General features: G+C 38.0%; 1 protein-coding gene across 2 annotated transcripts in view; it reads left to right on the top strand.

Annotated features, from left to right (window-relative positions):
* ctnnd2a (catenin (cadherin-associated protein), delta 2a) overlaps positions 1–18,909 on the top strand; it is a 323,353-nt gene that overhangs the window by 25,538 nt on the left and 278,906 nt on the right. For both annotated transcript variants that reach the window (XM_056248935.1, XM_056248934.1), the window contains exon 2: positions 7,115–7,248. In XM_056248935.1, coding sequence (XP_056104910.1) covers positions 7,120–7,248 — 129 coding nt within the window. In that variant the 5' untranslated portion in view covers positions 7,115–7,119. The remainder of the gene's footprint in view (positions 1–7,114; positions 7,249–18,909) is intronic.

The raw sequence follows: 18,909 nt of genomic DNA, 5'->3' as shown, positions 1-18,909 counted from the left end.
TGGACCACATCAGAGGAAGAGCAATTACATGTCAGATGAGTTTGGCTAAAGACACCTTACAAAAACTACAGTGTTGAACAGCACTTTATGTGACCAGACTGCTATGTTAAAGAGTTATGACGAAGAAAACATTTTGCCATCTTTTTTCCTTTGGGTAATTGTAGCTCTTTGCAGGGTGACGCGTGACTCTTTCCAAGATCTGCTCTCGCTGTTTGGTTTGTTCTGGGTTGTTTATTTGTTGCATGCGGGCGCTTGGCTGGCTTCCTGCAGCATTAACACAGGAACGGAACTCACAAGCCGCGTGGGAAGGAGGGCAGTGTGGCTGCCAGACTTCCTGCCCAGAACCAACGCTAAGACATGCGCAATATGCAGGGAAATGATTGGAAGAGGAGAGTAGGTGGAAGAGAATGAGATCGAGAGACATTCTGCCCACTCCTTTGGGTTTCCATTGTCAGAACGGCTGTTCTGAGAGAAGCATGGAGCTGTTCATTGATTTTTGGGATGATTGTCATGTCTCTTGTTATTTAATATATTATTTGTTTGAAGTCAACATGAACTCAAAATCGATGTGGTTAGTGTATTAATACACATTGGTCTTATTGTGTATTTAATCAGGGCACATCATTCTAAAGAAAAAGAGAATGCTTCTCGTTGTAGTATTTTATTAAAAAACTCCACCTTTGCAAGGCCAAGTCCACTTAAAGTCCCCCTGTAGTCAATAATTGTATCCCTTAAAACTCATCTTTGATCAAACAAATTACATATTTAAATGTTTTTCCTGTGAAAGAAAATTTCTTCATGCCTTAAAATAGCTTGAATTAGGGCTGGGAGAATAAATCGATTCATCGCGATTGGTGGATCGATTCCATTATTTTCCGAATGCATCGTGATTCTCTCTCGAATCGACTCTGGGCTAGTTTTTAACCGCACGCTCAAATGCTCACGAAGAAGAGCGCTTGTGCATTCAGCTGAGTCTGAGAATGTACTTGCACCGAATGCTTTTATGACGCGAGATTAATCTAAACAGCCCACTGCAAACACCCTTAACACGCTTCAACCTTTTTGAACTTTATGATTCATTTTTTCATAGAAGGTTCAAGTGGTGTGTCTAAGGCATTGGAAGCCAGCAGAGTACGGCTGTTTCTAAAGCATGCAGTGCCATCTGCTGTTAAAAACTAAGCTCAGAATCGTTTCGAGAGAGAATCGCGATGCATTCGGAAAAACTCAGAATAGACGATCACGATTTATTATCCCAGCTCTAGCTTGAATGTAACTCCACACCCTTGCTTCATTTAGTATACTTGGATTCATGAATAAGTAAATTATCCCCGCCTCCACCCACTCACACGAGCTCAGAGATCCACTTGGTCGGTTAACTTTACTGAAGTAAACACTGCTCAATGGTATCGCTATTTACAACGTCGGACACATAACGGTAATTAATATGATTAGCCTTTTGCTTGACTACGTTATCAAACAGCTAAAATGTGTAGCTAATGTTACACAAACCATTTTCTCGTTTGCCGTCTCAGTCTGCCTTCTAAAACAACTCAGAACGTCAGTGGAGAAAGGCATAAAACTCATCATAACATCGTAATATACAGTTACAATGGTTTCAATGGTGTTTCAGAATGGAAGTAGTTTGCTAAGGGGCCATTTACTCAAGACCGTTCTCAACAACAACAACAAAATTATGCGTTTTGGCCGTTCACACATTTACACGATTTTAAAGTGCACGTTTTTGAAAATGATGACAGGCTTTCGCACCGGATAGTTCTAGGAACTTAGTTCTAGGAACTAACTACCAGGGTGGTTCCCCGAGAACTAATGGTTCCCATAGGAAATTTTTTTCTGTTGCATTCGCACCGCCAGTAGGAACTCTGAAGTGACGAAAGCAGCGCCCGTTGTTGTGACTTTTATTTTGACGGCGCTCAGAGTCAGAACCCCAGAGCCTGAGCAAACAAACAGTGCTCACATTCTCCGTGTTTATTATAGTTTACGATCTGTCTAACAGTCCTGTCTAATACATTATTAGATAGAACTATATACATAGAAAGTAGACAGTATATGAAAAGTTATTAGCATGTACTGTGTGGTTGGTGCATTGTTGCTGGCTGAGCAGAAATACATAATCATGTTTGGCTTGGTCCCCTCAAAGTTGCGTTGGATTTTCTCCTCCGCATAAAGGTTAAGGTCACTGTTTTCCATGTTCGTATAGTTAGTTTCTGGAGTAAATATATAGGCTATAATCTGTGTGTTTACAGCTGTTTTAAAAATGGCGGGTGCCAATCCACGTACACTAACGTCACTGAAAGTTCCTATAATGCTGGTTTCGACCTCTGAAGTAGGAGCTAAATTAGTTCCTCCAAAAGAGTTCCTAGAACTAAAATCGTTCCTAGTTCCTGCGTTGCGAACACGCCGACATCTGGGTACTTCCGCCAATTGTTTTTATTTTTTTATTTTAACCTTTATTTAACCAGGAAAGTCCCATTACCAGTCCCATAACCAGGAAAGTCCCATCCTAGAGCCAATATTTCTAGGAACTATGAAAAGGTTCCTCCGGTGCGAAAGCCCTTATTGTCGCAGATCCGTGTGGATGGGGTTCGCTTTGACAATGTTGTTGTCTGTACACGAAAAACGCACAGAATTTTTTTTTCCAGTTTTTAGTTGTTACCCAGTAATTCCATAGCATACTGCTATGGAAACGGATGGCCACTTTTTTTTAGGATGCTGAATTTTATCCACAATTTCAGATTTAATTTGATCAATTAATTATTTTGTGCATAACATTACAGAAGTAAAATTGGTTGGACAAAACCTTTGTTCTTTCTTTTTATTATTATTAATATATTTTTGATAGTGTACATTCAAAGTGGCTTCCACAAAATGTCTTTATCTTTGATTTATTATTTTTCATTATTACTGAATTGCTTGACGCCCCTGGTTGTAAATGTTTATATTGACTATACCAAAGCTTGCACTGGTAGTTATGAATTTAGAATCAGCAATAAACTGTGTTCCTGACAGATCAATGATGTCACAGGTGGGCGGTGAGTCACTATCCTGGTGGAATGTCAATAATAAAGGTAGGCAGAGCATCTTTTTGACCCGTCATATTGAGAATATATGAAATTTTGTTTTTTCCCTTGCCTCGCAACACAGAAATGACAACAAACCAACTTTACGTGACTAGAGAAGACTTATGCAGAAGCCTTGTCTCTCGCGCCTGCAGCCCATATCCCAGCGTTTTCTAACTCTTTCTTGCCAGGTTGGGCCATCAGACAGAGGATGGATAACAACTCCAAGGCTCAATCAGTTCCTATTCACTGGCCTGCCAAACTGCTCTCGGGTTCAGGCTGGAGCAACAGCGGATTGTTTGCCAGTAAAAGTGCCAAGCGTTGATGAGACAGAGGCTCATCGACGGTTACAACCTGGCAGCCTTATTTTAGCCAGGGTGACAATGGGTCTGTCTGCACCTTCTGTCAAAATTTCCAGCCCCTCTCCCAGATTCTCAGTCTCACTTTCTCCATTTTTATCTCCATGTGTGAGTTTCTCATTCCAATTCCGTCTTTTGTGTGCCTGTCATGTTATAAAGGCACATCAGTTTATGAAGTTAATCTTTGTTCAACTAATCCACCTTGATTGTCTTGTCGTCCTTGTCTTTCTGGATTCATCCTTAACATTTGTTTCCTTATTTCTCTCTCTCTCTCTCTCTCTCTCTCTCTCTCTCTCTCTCTCTCTCTCTCTCTCTCTCTCTCTCTCTCTCTCTCTCTCTCTCTCTCTCTCTCTCTCTCTCTCTCATATATATATACCCCATTAAAACTGACATTATGAGGTTGACAAGTGTGTTTTAAATAAGTGGTCTCTGGTTGTCCCTGAACATGGTTGGAGTTATTTGGGTGGGAGGGCTGATGTATGTATGTTGTCAGTCTGCATTCATAATGAGGCATCAAGCAGCTTGTTAGATACAATCAGTAGCTGCAACCCATGAACCTCATTCGATTTGCTGTCATGTAGCATGTTGTATCATCTGAGACCCCTGATGAGAGAGGCTGGGGGAGATGATCATTTTTATAAGGGCTTGTTCACCTCTTCCAGTTACAGATAAAGAACGCCCACTTAGCATCAACTTAGCTCTTGGCACACTGACAATGTTTATGGCCTGTTTTCCCTATTGTCCAGTCTAGTTAACCGAAAGTTAACCATCACGTTGTTTCTGAATACATGAGTGAAAACTTTTTAGACTCTCAAATTATAAGAAATTATTACGATTTAGCATCGAAACAAAAGATTGTGCTCAAAGTTGGCATGAAATGTAAATGCACCTTATCTATTTTCTAAATGTAAGTTATTTTTTCTAGTGTTTTGTTTGTATTAAAAAAATTGACCACATTTTTGTTATAAAAAAATTTTCCCCAAAAGAATCTTGATCTTCAGCTGAAACAGACTTTTCTCTTGTGACTTGTGCTGGAATTAAACTCTGCCTCTTTCTTACAATCAAACTCATGCTGCGTCTGAAATTGAATACTTGCCTACTATATAGTATGCGAAAAACAGTACGCCAACAGAGTAGTATGCCTGAATACATAGTATTTAAAAAAAAGTAGGCGAAAAGTCCCTGGATGACCTACTACTTCCGGCGAGATTCTGAAGTACACTTTACTGTCCCATGAGGCCACAGGAGAGAATTTATGAATGGAGGTAAAGGGACGCAACTCACACTGGTAGGTCACATGATAATGACAACATGGCGGATGTAGTAGCCTACCTCCGGATTACATTCACACTACACACATTCATACTATGTCGAACATACTTTTTTAATGGTTGCAAATTAAGTTAAAATTTAAATGTAGTTCCAAAGTACGCGATTTCGGACGCAGCTACAATCTCGCTTTCAGATCTGCTTCCATACAATCAACAACTGATTTGGAATAAAGTCCCCGCCCCACAATTTTTTCACTCGAATGTGCCACTGAAGAAATGCTGAATACTGAAAAAGTCTGTCACTGCTACGGTTAAATCGAAACTTTAAACTCTGTTCCAAAAACTAGCCTCACTTCCTACTCCCTACATAGGTTGCTTTCTTTTTTAGTATCTTAACTGCAACTGTATCTTAACTTGAAAGCTTATGAATGATTGATTTGGAACACTTTACTCCATACGTCACACAATTAGCACTCCACACGGGTGTTACAAATGATTACAATCAAGTTTGTCGTTAGCATGTTGCTAAGCTAACATTGGGCACTGTAATAAACATACAAATGCACAGCAAACAAACAAACAAAAAGACATTTTTACCTTTATGATCCTTTTCTCTCACCTCTCACTTGGTCAATCACATTGGAGATATTTATTCACTGATTCACTGAGATCCCCCCCCCAAAAAAAGATTGTGTGCTGGTGTGTTAGCTGACTGAATAAGTCGATCACATAATTTAAAAAGAAGCCACTCTAGCCCTGTAAGTGTTTCAGTAGATCATTTGTATCTTTTATCCTTGTGTTTACACTCCGAAATGACCTTTTAGACTGAGGTCTAATTGGATAAAGTACGTTTTAGTGCTTAATGTATGAGAAGAGAGAATATCCTCTCTGTTTATAGAAAAAAAGGGCACAGGGCAATCCACTCCAGAGGCAATCCACTCTGAGATATTTCATTGCACCATTTGCCCACACTCATACTGTACCCAGGGTTTAGAATATGGTAGCATTACCTTTACCAGGGCAAACCGCAGTGAATGAAATGAGCTGTATCATTGAAAGATGCGGCAACACATTATACCAGCAGCACACATTTGTTTGCATGAAAAATCTGCTGAGCCAGAATGTGAAGATGAAAAAGGAGGTGCCAAAAACGGCAAGACAGCAGGCAGTAGGAAAAACTACAGCTCAAAAGAACAGTTCTTGTATTAAAGCAATAGTTCGGTCAAAAATGAATCATGTGTTCCGAATGTTTTTGCTCAGTCTCATCATGTCATTCTATCCAAACCTGTATACATTTGTTTTATTGACACAAAATTACCATAAAAATATCTTAAACGTAGTTCATATAACTTATGTGCTATATTCCAAGTCTTCTGAAGTCATGTGATAGCTTAATAATAGCATAGTCCTCCACGTTGCAACCGAATCATTGTGTCAGTGAGTCACAAAACAAATAATTTACAATCAGTGCAAGAGTTGGACTTTGCATGGCAGGTATCGCTTTGCACATTTGAGTGTTGTAGCACCCACAAGACATCTTTGCACGATGTCTGCATAAACTTCTGAATTATTTCCATGAGTCTTTTATTCTTGTGGGTGCATTTAGAAGCTTTGGGGTGAATTATGTGAGGATGTGTAAAGGGAAGAGTGGAGGAAGGTAAACAATGTGGAAATGGTGGTTTAAGGAGGCATAATCTGATTTTCAGAACGCCATGCAGGCAGAGGCACGCTGTCGTGTCAGATGAGGCAAGTCATCTTTATTAACAAGGGAACAAAGTTGGCAGGCTTGGCCGCTGCCGCCACTGAGTGTGACAAAATATCCAGAGATTGTCCTACATAACCATTTATCTTGATCTGAGTCCAGCTAATGCCCAGCACAGTTATTATTTGGAATCTGTTTCTAATCAATACAGATGCTTCATTGGTTGTATCAATCATGTCTTTCTACATCCTGACATTTGCTCATTTGCAGCTGTAAATAGACCAGGGGGGTTTATGAAATAACTAAGGCATTAGACTAGACTGAAAGTGCCTGACTATTTGCTTTTGGTGGATTCCACTGTTATTAGTCACTTGCTTATTTCATCTAGATCCAAAGAGGTGCGGGAGGCTCAGACTCTCAACATTCAAATAAATCCTCAAACTTACCTTATTGACTCATTATCAAAACTGTATATTTATAATTTTAAGTTCATGAAATGAAAAACCTGTCCTCATTTTCTCACCCTCACCCTTTTGTGGAACATATTTTGACGAATATTTGTAACCAAACAGTTTTGGATCGTTACACGTTTTCTTGCATGCTCTTAAATATCATTCAGTGAGCACAGCAAGTTTGAACCTTGAAGAACCCGTGTTGAAGTCCAATGACGAAAAGTTGCTAATAAATGTATTTTGTTTTCCACAGAAGTCATGCCAGTTCCAGAACAGCCTGCTGAAGCAGAGAACGCCACCATGCTCAGCCCAGGACTGAATGCTTCTAATGGGGATGGATCTGAGACGGAGACCACCTCTGCCATTCTAGCCTCCGTGAAAGAGCAGGTAGGACTTTTAATGTCCACTGTACTACTTCAATCAAATTTTGGGCACCAAGCCAGACCTTTTCAGTGGAAAAGTTGAATTCTTTGCGGAACTGTCCATGATTTATCAGGAGACAGCGGTTATCTGCTCACATTTGTCATATTAACTCCTGTGCCGGACCTTTTCTGTACACTTTCTGGGAGACAGCGATTAAAAGTGGAATGATAAATGCAAAAAAGACAATTTTGTATGACATTGAGTGCTTGTCAAAAGGTAACTGGGTGGTATTAAAGTGAACATTGTAAAAGATTACACACATGTATAGTTATAAGTTTGTAGAATGTAATCGTATGTAGATATATATATGCAAAGACTCAAAGTACATTTTTACCGTCTATCTTTATTTTTTCTAATATACACTATTGTTTAAATGTTTGGGGTTAGTAAGATTTTAAGTATTTTATGCTAACCAAGGCTGCATTTGTTTGATCAAAAATACAGTGAAAACAGTAATATTTTGAAATATTATTACAATTTAAAATGTTCTATTTTAATGTATTTTAAAACGAATGATTCCTGTGATACAAAGCTGAATTTTCAGCATCATTACTCCAGTCTTCAGCGTCACATGATCCTTCAGAAATCATTCTAATATGCTGATTTGGTGCCGACAAACATTTCTGATTATTATAAATGTTAAAAACAGTTGTGCTGCTCAATATTTTTGTGGAAACTGTGATACTTTTCAGGATTCTTTGATGAATAGAACGTTTAAAAGAACAGGCCAACGGTGTGTCTAATATATAGTAAATTCAAAATAATAAAACTCATTTGGAGAGGCCAGAGGGTTATTGAGTTAAAGCTCAGGTGTGACATTATTAAACCATTCAAAGAACAGCTGCTAAAAGATGGAGGAAAAAAACTGAAATATTTAGACAGACATTAGGTGTGGGAAAGTAAGCTGGAGGAAAGCGAATGTGTGTGAAGATGAATGTTTTGACTGAGGAAATCTTCCTGAGGAAAAAATCCAGAGTTGCCGCAATGAATGCAAATTTAGAGATGGAGGGGGAAATCAGAAAAATGCCATAAAGTCAGAGCCTGCGGAACTGTTACACCTTGGGAATCTGTCTTGGTAATGATTTAATTGACACTACAGTATGCAACATATAATAGTATGTAATTTGTATTTGATTACATTCTACTTGTTTGCCAAATCCCAGCTCAGCAGTAAAAGGCCACCTGTGTTTTACTCGATGATGTATGTAGTTCAGACAGCCATTCCCATCCCACCTGGAACGGCCCCGTAAGATTGTGCAGGTGGCTCTTCGGCCCAATCCGTCACAGAAATTAGCCATTAGTTTTATTCATACTATGGGTTCTCGCTGAGTTGCATGGAGTACAGACGGCTAGCTCATCAAAGCCTCAAAATGTGGATGGCTTCATGTACTGCTTTAATAAAAGCTACATTAAAATCAGAGGTGCTGATGCAGTGTTTCACCAAGCAGAACTGAGCATCTGTACAACGCAGTGCTGGGGTTTCATGGTAGATTTGATTAATAAACTTGTGTATATCTGTGAGGCACTTGCTGTGAGGAGGCTGTGTAAATCAATGATAGTAATGTTTGGAGACTCTCCTCTCTCTCTCTCTCTCTCTCTCTCTCTCTCTCTCTCTAAACCCCCATCTAGCTCCAACAAGCCACCTGTAAAACATCTTTATGCAACTTATAGGTATTGCTTTTGGTTCTGAACGTGGAGAAGTAGGTTATTTTAAAGTTGGTAAAGCAGTGTTTAACACTGTAATGCGTGGCATATGAAATAATAGTCCGAAAAATCAGTCGATTGAACCTTCAAACAACAACAAAAATTCAATATTTTTTGACAATGTTTTGTAAATGTGTCAATGTATCGTATTTGATGTAAAGTCTGAAAAATAGATACTAATTTTGAGATTTTTTTTTTTATAGATTATGTTTCAGTGTTATTCATTTATTTGTGTTTAACTTAAAATCAGTGTTAATAGAAATAGATCAAATGAAGTTGCACAAATATAATATTGACTGATACATTACATAATAAAAACTAATCTCGGTTATTAACCTATATGGTACCTATACATGGGTATTCTTGCATATTTAAATGTTATGGGCAAATTTTGTATATCTTATAAATAACAAAACAAAGTTGTGTCTATTTTATTGTTTTTGACTATTTTAAAAGCTATAAATTGTGAAACCTAGACTGGCATCTAGCTTTATAGTTGACAGCATGCATCTCATCTCCACTGTTATATCCGACCTGGATCAATATTTGGTCTTGATGCCAAGAGCACTGATTCACAAAAATAAGTAGTAAACAATACCAGCAGTTTTTGGGTGCTTAGTGACATTTCTGCATCTTTTGTGGCACAGTAAATTAGATATAGTTCTCCTGTAGTCTACTCCTATGTTATTTTGTCATTTAATTCATTCACTACAGAAACACTTTAACTGACTTCAAAATTTGCAGAGAAAATGACTTGAAATAACACATTAGCCTACACTGAAGACTGCATATTATTGTACATTGAAATCAAACCCACTTGCATATTTTTTCTTCCAAGAAGAAAAAGCTCAATTTATTCATTTCAAGCCCTCCAGTGAAAATATTGCTGTTCTGATCACACAAGCAATTAAGGCATTATATTTGCAGCCTTGAGATATCATTGTGAGGATGTGAGAGATATTTCTTAGCAATTTCAGACAAGCACAGGCTGTGTTCAAGCCTCATTATGCCAACTCCTTTCATAAATCCAGCACATGTTTGGCCTTCACATTCCAGTGGGCTGGTCCCTGTGTAATAAAACCTTTCATGTTGAATACTCTCATTAGAAATAAAAAAGTAGCATAACAGTAGTGTGCTTTATTAAATAAGCTATTAGGTTGCATACTGTTAGATGTAGGCCTACCTATTGCCAGACATTTTAAAGAAAGCTGCTCTCCCAAATATGATGATCCCCTTGCAAGGGACCGCCTACGTGAACATAAAGGTAGCTATATTGTTATTATGTTGCCATTTTTAATATTTTTTATATCCGTTAGAGTACTCAGTGTTTAGAGTACTGTTATATATATAACCCCAAGGAGAGGTATACAACTATGTTGACAAAATAGAATAAAATAATTCTTGCAATCCTCATCCATCAAAACTACTGATCTATATAAATTTAATTTATATAGATCAGTGATAAAAAACATTATTAGCGAGACACTGGTTTGCTTTATCCAGCCGAAAAACGTAAATGATCATCTGGCCAACGGTGGGATGTTTTGGCGTTCCGTTCAGTCTGTATTTCTCACAGCGTAAGGCGTGAGGGCTCGCGCTCTTCAGAAACAATCACAGAATATGACAGAGCTCGTGTTTTAAAGTCAAACCCAGAACTGGAATGAATAATTCACTGAAAATGCAACGTGAGTCTCTATAGACCTTATTCACAGCAGCGCCATCTTTGATTTTTAACGGGAATGAAAGCGAGGGTGTGAGGGATATACATCTCTTCTGTGGGTTGAAACACTGCAAAAATGTCTTTCAGAGAAATTTCAGTAGACAATAACCAACAGAAAATATGAGCTGTGGAAAATAAGTGATCTAGGAGCTTTATACATATTTTTTTTTTACAGAGGATGCCATTGAAAACACGGTAAGTCTATGCCTCACAGCCTTGCTTTCATACAGTACATGTCATGTTTTGGACTGATTGTTTGAATGAATTCGCCTACTGGATCATTGGGCTGAAAATTTCCCAGGAGTTTGGCTTTTTATTTTAAAGGGGTCATCGGATGCCCATTTTCCACAAGTTGGTATGATTCTTTAGGGTCTTCATGTAAAGTTTGTAACATACTTTGGTTAAAATTCCTCAATGGTTGTGTAAAACAACACTCTTTTTACCTCCTCAAAAACAGCTCCGTTCACAGCGACCCGTTGTCTCTTTAAATGATAATGAGCAACTGCTCACCCCACCCCTTTCTTCCATGGGGCGTGTCGACACAAAGACACGTAAAGTGATGCATTGGTGGACAGTATACAAATGGGTGAGGGTGGAAATATGCTAATACGGGAAATATGCTAATACGGGACAGTCAGTGGTCGTGGGTGGAGCATGAGCAATATGACATCATATTGCTCAGAAAATTCTAATTGAGATTGTTTAGACTTTTTGAGGATAAAAAAAGGAGTGAATGGACTTTTTTCATTGTGGTTGTTGTGTCCACACACTGCAAAGACACATTTATATGCAAACAACATATACAAGTGAATTTTGCACCCGATTTAAAAAAAACCCAAACATTTTATGTAAAATCACAGGTTTTTTTTTTACAGGATTTTTCTTTTTTACAGTACTTAAAATGATCTGATTAAATGGTTAGAATATAAATTTGCACCATTTGACTCCAAAAATCATCTGACTGCATGACGTAAATTACATTAATGACGCAATTTCATGTGCTTCAGTAATTATTTGCTTTAAATTATTTTAAGGATTTTGAATTAATTGCTTACGTTAACATGTTAACGTTGACAGCCCAAATTAATTGATTAAATTCATTTTTAATTTATGAAATTGTATTAACAATAATAATAATAATTATTATTATTGAATTGTTTCATTAAATGTTGTTTAACAATATATTGTTGAACAATATTCATTTATTATTATTATTATTGATTTGTTTTATTAACTGTTATTAAACAATATTTTCATTTATGAATATTTCATTGTATCATCGTCATCAGATCCTTCTCTGAACTTTTCCCCTGGAAGCCCCTGGATTAAGAGATTTTTATTATTTTGTCACGGTTTACTAAGTGTCACAAATCTTTTACATCCCATGGCATTTCAGTTAGTGCTATTTATATCTTTGTGTAACTCACAGAATGTGGATGGTGACGGCTGATGTGCTCTTAGGCGTGCATCGCTGTTATGACCTCCATCCGCCCCTGTCCTATCTAAATCCCCAACCACCACCCCTGAATAGATCTCTCAACCACCTCCTGCCCATCCCGCCACTCATTCACGTTGAGCATGGGCCTGTAGGATTACACCCGAGAGCAATCACCATAAACAGCACCATCATTGTAATCACCATCCTCATCACCGCACCCATCAAAATGTTAATGCACTTCAGCGGCGGATCGCTGATTCGGTGTGCTCTTGAGTAAACCCTGTTATGCATTCACGTACAGCACGTCACCCATATGGGGCCCTCAAAAAGACGAGGCTCTGTGGCTTTCTGCGATCCGTATCATGCGTGACTTTGTGTCAGGGCTGACTGTGAGCTTCGCAAGATCTGTATTGAGTTTAGTGAGATGGAGAAGGGGGGCTCATAAATATGTATGTCATGCAAATGACCATCCGTCTTGTGTGTTTTCTTTTGAAGTGATGTGTGTGATCTCAACAAGAGGCGGCGGTTGTGTGTCCCAATCAAGTTGGCCGTGTTAGGCGATTTTATAAATGAACCCATCTTATTTTGGACGCGAGGGCTCGCTCAAAGAGTTTGATTGGGAAGGGGCTGCATCTACCAAATTGAGCCGGTGTAAGTGGATGCGTGGGACAGGTCTCAGTGAATAAGCTGAGATGAAAGGCAAGCTTTTATTTTGATATTAAACAGCACGGCGTGCAGAGTTTCTGTGATCAGTGCCTTTGTTTCACATGAGACTGCTGTGGATCGTATTACGGAGAAGAAACTCAGCAAATTCAATGTGATTTATAGGTGACTAATAATAAACACTTGTGACTCAAACATAGAAGAGTCGGTGGTATGATCGTCCGTTGTTGAGTGAAACACAACAAGATAAAAATACATTTGTTTAGGTAATTGATTGTTTGATGAAAAGGCGTTCCAGACTGAATGTGAGCCATTTTAGTGTTGGAAGACGATTCCAAAAAGAATCGATTTTTCAATTCCGAGGCGTTGGATTGAATCCTTCGATTCCAGAACCAGGAATCTGAGTCGATTCCAAAAAATTAATGATTTTTATCGACAGCCACTTTTGAGGATGCTTTTTAAAAGGACATGGAAATTAAATTTAAAGTCGAATCAAGAGCACCTCAACATATTACAATGGAAGTCTTTATTTGCTATTATTGCTGTAACCTGTATTGTATTACTATTAATTTGGCATTAAAGGTTTCCATTAGATATTAGCAATATTTTAGAATTTAGATCTTTGTCTCAATGTCTTTTTGTAAAAGCTTTCTGTACCCAAGTCTTTAGGCATCCAGCACTAATTTATGTTGAATGCCACTGAGGAAACTTTTAGTTTGAAGCTTCAACCATTCTACCTTTCTTTTTAAATGGTGCATTGTTGGTACTCAAGGGTTTTTGTTAAAGGGCATCCAGAGTTGGAACCAGCAGAGAGGCAGAAGCCAGTAAAGCTTGCGTCAGTCAATTCTGAGAGTATTTTCCTCAGATAAATCTAAATGTCACTGACTCTCTAAGTCTGGAAAATATCCAGCATTCTGCCATGTGATCATTGAACAAGAGCTTAACTTTGAGCCCGTCTCCACAAGTTACAGCCATTTTTCGAAGCTTTCATATTGTTTTCACAGCACAATAATTACCAGATTATTCTGCATTATTCTACGTCTGGGCTTTGACGATGATCTATGTAAATAGATTGAATGAGCAAATAAATAAATAAATTATCATGTTTTTTTTTGAAAAATAACAATATATATAATATTGCTTGAATGAATGAACAAATCTTAATATATAATCTATATATATATATATATATACAGTATATATTGAATAAAATGAATGAATATTTTATTCTGTTCATTCATTCCTCCATGCATTCATGCATTCATTCAAGCATTCATATTGCTTCCACAGCACAATAACAATTGTGCATTGATGGGATACAAACTTAGGTCAGGGTATCAGCAACAATCTAAATGTATAAACAGATTGAATTAATGGAAAATAAATAAATGATAGAAAAAAATAAATAAATGCATAAACATGAATTAATATATTATTGATACAAAGATCTACAGTATCAATTAAATATTAGATCGATTATTTAGAGAAAATACACGTAAATTTTGTGTTTTTTCTGAGCTATTATTTATTATAATATTTATTTTAACAAGATGTGCATGTTTCACAGTGTCCGTTGCAATGCACCCAGAGGCACAACATCTCAGAATGTGACTTTACTTTTCTGTTTTATATGACCATGGAGAGTGACACGTTGTTTGGTAAACAGTGTTACACACCGACTGCGTCATACAGGCCTTGCTTGCCTGCACAGGCTGTCACTGCTGCTATATCACACATAACCTCTCCATCCCTCACTGAATATGCCCGCAAAAGGACGAGAGACGCGCAAATTCTGTAATGCAGCATTTGCGTTGGGGCCAGAGAGTGAAAAGAGAGCACAAGCAAGAGAAACCGAGCGCTGGTGTAACAAAGAGAAATGAATATGTCACACATGGAGTAGACACGTGTGCGGTTGGAGGCCTCGGGGGGCCTGTCAGTAATGGTTGGCCTCAGGGAAGAACAGCATAATGTTGTCAGTGTTTAGTGGATCACTACAGCGACCAGAGAGCGGGCTGGCTGTTTCCTCTGTGAAAATCACCCCGCACCCTCCCATCTCGACCTGTCTGCCTTGACTGCACAGCCAGTTTGCTGTCCTATTCAGAGCTACAGCCTCCTGTCTGTCTGTTAATCTGGGTTACAGCTCAGCTTTGCGTTGCTCTTGCTCACACTGGGCTCAGCGGCTCGGTTCATTGTATGTGTTTGTATTTGTGTGCGGTTTGATAAGTTTTCTGTCGCTTTGTTTATTCACCCTCCGCTGTCAATGAATCCCTAATGAAGTTTAACAGGCGACAGTTTGCATGAACACTGACCTAGAATCAACTCCATTGAGCGATTGTAATCAACTGTAAATGTGTGTGCACTCGCATTGGGATATTGGATACCAGGTAAAGTGGTGTGGGACATCATAAAAATTATGTTTATGGATGTTGGCTTGTTTTGTGTACACTATCATTATTGAACTGATTGTATCTTAATTAGAAATTGACCATGCAGAAAATGTCCTTCATTGACGTTCTTCAAGAGCGCTTTGCAAAAAAGAGTCTTGCCACTAGATGGCAGACATATTAAAGTTCAACTTGACACTTGGAAAGTCTAACAAGCTCAATGTGTAATCAAAAAGGACACTTTTTATTCTCTAAATGCACATTCTTTTCTGATAGAGTGTTTAATTCAGAACAAGATAATAACCATAATAAAACGATTTCTAGCTCCTCCTCTGAAACAACTGTCATCAAGCCTTTTTCATTTATCAGCTCCTGCTCTCCAACCACCTGTCACATAGCAGTTTATGAATTCATAAGTTTTGGTCCATACTGCGTCGTATTTTGTTGAAGGTCTTTTTAATGCCAAAAAAATCCCAAATATGTTTTTGACCATTATTAATAAGTATGATGACTAATTTATAATGTGGGAGGAACGTAGAAAATGTGTTAACTGTTTAGCTTTGTTAAAGCTAAAATAAATAATTAAGAGCATTTTGTATCAAGTTAGTGGTTTATCCTTTTTTTATCCATTAAAATGCAATTCAATAGCACTTTTTTATAATCAACATTATTCCAAAATCAGCTTCATATAGAAAATAGTGGTTGATAAAATTTTTATGTTTTTGTAAGAGGTCTCCTATTCTCATGCAGTTATTTAATCAAAAAACACAGTGAAAACAGTAATATTGCGAAATATTATTACAATTTAAAATAGCTGTTTTCTTTTTTAATACATGTTAAAATGTAATTTATTCCTGTGATCCATAATGCGCTGATTTGGAGCTGTAAAACAATTATTAAGTGTTGAAAACAGTTGTACTGTAAAAATGTATTGTAGTGATCATTTTTCTTTGATTAATAGGTTAGAGATGTTTTCTAACATTATAAATGTCTTTACTGTCCCCAATGATCAATTTAATACACTTGCTAATTAAAAGTATTCATTTCTTTAAAAAAGTTACTGAGCCAGAACTTTTAAACAGTGTTGTATGGACATTTCAAGAAATGAAATCTGAAACTATTCACAGATAAAACTTTTCTTGATCCAATCAATTCCCAATATATAAAATCATATTTTTTTAAGGTTACACTTTATTTTAAGGTGACCTAGTTACATTGACCTTACTCAAATGAGTACTGAGTAATATTAATTGTAAACTGTAAAATAAAGAGTTTTAGGGTTAGTTACTTACATAACATAATACATAATTTACTGTTATTACTAAGTGCATGTAGTAATGTGTAACTGTCACCTTAAAATAAAGTGTTACCGTTTTTAATGTTAAATGTGTCAACACTAGTGGTTCCTGTCCAAAATATTTGGTAATAACCCTTGGAGTTTTGAGGGAATGTCTGTTGCTTTCTTTTGCTCTTTTATTTAGTTAAATCTGTTCTCAGAGATGTGTTTGGCATGGACCTCATGTACTGACCGTTCACAGCATGCCAGCAGCCATATCACCCTGTAGCCCAATACTGGTTGCCCACTGAAGCTAAGCAGGGCTGAGCCTGGTTAGTACCTGGGTGCGAGACCTTCTGAGAAAACCAGGTTGCTGCTGGAAGAGGTGTTAGTGAGACCAGCAGGGGGCGCTCACCCTGTGGTCTGTGTGGGTCCTAACGCCCCAGTATAGTGACGGGGACACTACTGTCAAAGAGCACCGTCCTTCGGATGAGACGTTAAACCGAGGTCCTGACTCTCTGTGGTCATTAAAAATCCCAGGATGTCTTTCGAAAAAGTAGGGGTGTAACCCCGGCATCCTGGCCAAATTTGCCCAGTGGCCTCTGTCCATCATGGCCACCTAATAATCCCCATATATATAAATATACACACTGATTGGCTTCATCACTCTGTCTCCTCTCCACCAGTAAGCTGGTGTGTGGTGAGCGTTCTGGCGCACTATGGCTGCCGTCGCATCATCCAAGTGGATGCTGCACATTGGTGGTGGTTGAGGAGATTCCCCCTTCCATGTGAAGCACTTTGAGTGCCTAGAAAAGTGCTATATAAATGTAATGAGTTATTATTATTATTATTATTATTCTTTTTGATGAAGGTGTAACACCGAGGCCTTACTTGAATGAAAACTTTGTATGCGTTTTGGCCGTTAATTTACACAACAACAGTGTTTTGGGGGCCTGAAAATGCAAACAGGTTTCAAAGTGCAAGTTTTTGAAAACGATACCGTTATCGTCTCCGTGTTAACTACAAAAATGTGAATTTGTGGAAATGGTGACATCATGCACATGTGTATTATGTGTTCAGTCTATAGGTGCGTAGTAGTGTTTCTTTACAAAGTGACCCCACCAACTACTGGCCTGACATGAATAATATAGTGTTTTTAATCGTTTTCGCAGATCCTTGTGATTCAACAGGGATCGTTTTGACAATGTTGTTGTCTGTACTCCATTTTTAGTACATCGTTGTCATGTAAATGTACCCTTAAAGTGAATCTGTTCATCTAAACGCCTTAAGGACATCAAGTTTCAAGAAATCTTGTATATTTTGAATCTGTAGTACCACAAACTTGGGGAGTGGGGTATTTTTTGTAAAAGGAATATCTGGAAAAAAGAAACACAACCATGAACGTCTAGTCAGTAACTACACTTATTTACATCTTACAATATGACAACATAAGTTATTGTAAGCTGTATTTGTGTGATTAACAAAGAAACAAAACAGGCCATTTGTTCGTCAGAAGGGGCAAAATATTGGTCACGTATGGTTTTGATTCACTAAAAACATTTAGAATCATGTGTATCATTGCTAAATAGACTCACTAAAAACAACCAATCATCTAAAAGAGTTATTAGTTTGTGAATCACACTCATAGTGGAGCGGCCATTTTTCAAGATGGCCGACACCTAGGTGGAGCAGTTAAGTGATATAGTGGTTTATTTGGTGATACAAGCATGAAAATTGCCATGAGCAGTCTCTGATGGTCACTAGACAATAAGCCACCCACAGCTACTTGAAATTTCAAGATGGCGGCCATTTTTCAAGATGGCCACCACCTTAGTGGAGCAATTAGGCTTAAGAAATCATTTAGTTGGTGATACAAGCATGAAAATTGCTATGAGCTGTCTCAAAGGGTCATTTGACAAGAAACTGCCCACAGCAACATAAAATTTCAAGATGGCGGCAATTTTTCAGGATTACTGCCGCCCACCATGTGAATCTTTAAATGAAACATTTTTTCATAGAAATGTATTGGGTTTCTCAAGAGACTCTGTCAAGAAAGGTAGTTTGACTGTGTTTTGTCTGACTCCTCACCCATGACCTGTCCAGTTTGGTAAAGCCTGTCAGGAGTTGGCTCCCACCGGCATAGCTCTCAGGGTTCATTGAGGTACACTAGCTCCCTTACCACGACAAGGTAACAGTCACAAGGGAGTTTTTTTTTTAAACTAACAGTTATTAAACATGTCAAGTTAATACTGAGAGGTGGGGAAACAAAAATAAGATTAATAAATTAGCACAGTTGCAGTGCTGAACGGACAGTGCACCAAACAAAAAAATTGAGCAATGACTAATACTGAATGTCAATAAGAACAGATCCAGAGGCAACAGCGACTCTGGCTGACACAGCCATGGAGCCATGACAAACAGAAAGTATCTCAAACAATAC

Source organism: Rhinichthys klamathensis, unplaced genomic scaffold, assembly GCF_029890125.1.
Source record: "Rhinichthys klamathensis goyatoka isolate OS25496 unplaced genomic scaffold, OSU_Roscu_1.1 h1tg000059l_1, whole genome shotgun sequence".
Taxonomy (NCBI): domain Eukaryota; kingdom Metazoa; phylum Chordata; class Actinopteri; order Cypriniformes; family Leuciscidae; genus Rhinichthys; species Rhinichthys klamathensis.
Note: the sequence above shows the minus strand (reverse complement) of the source record. Positions and strands in the feature narration are given on the sequence as shown.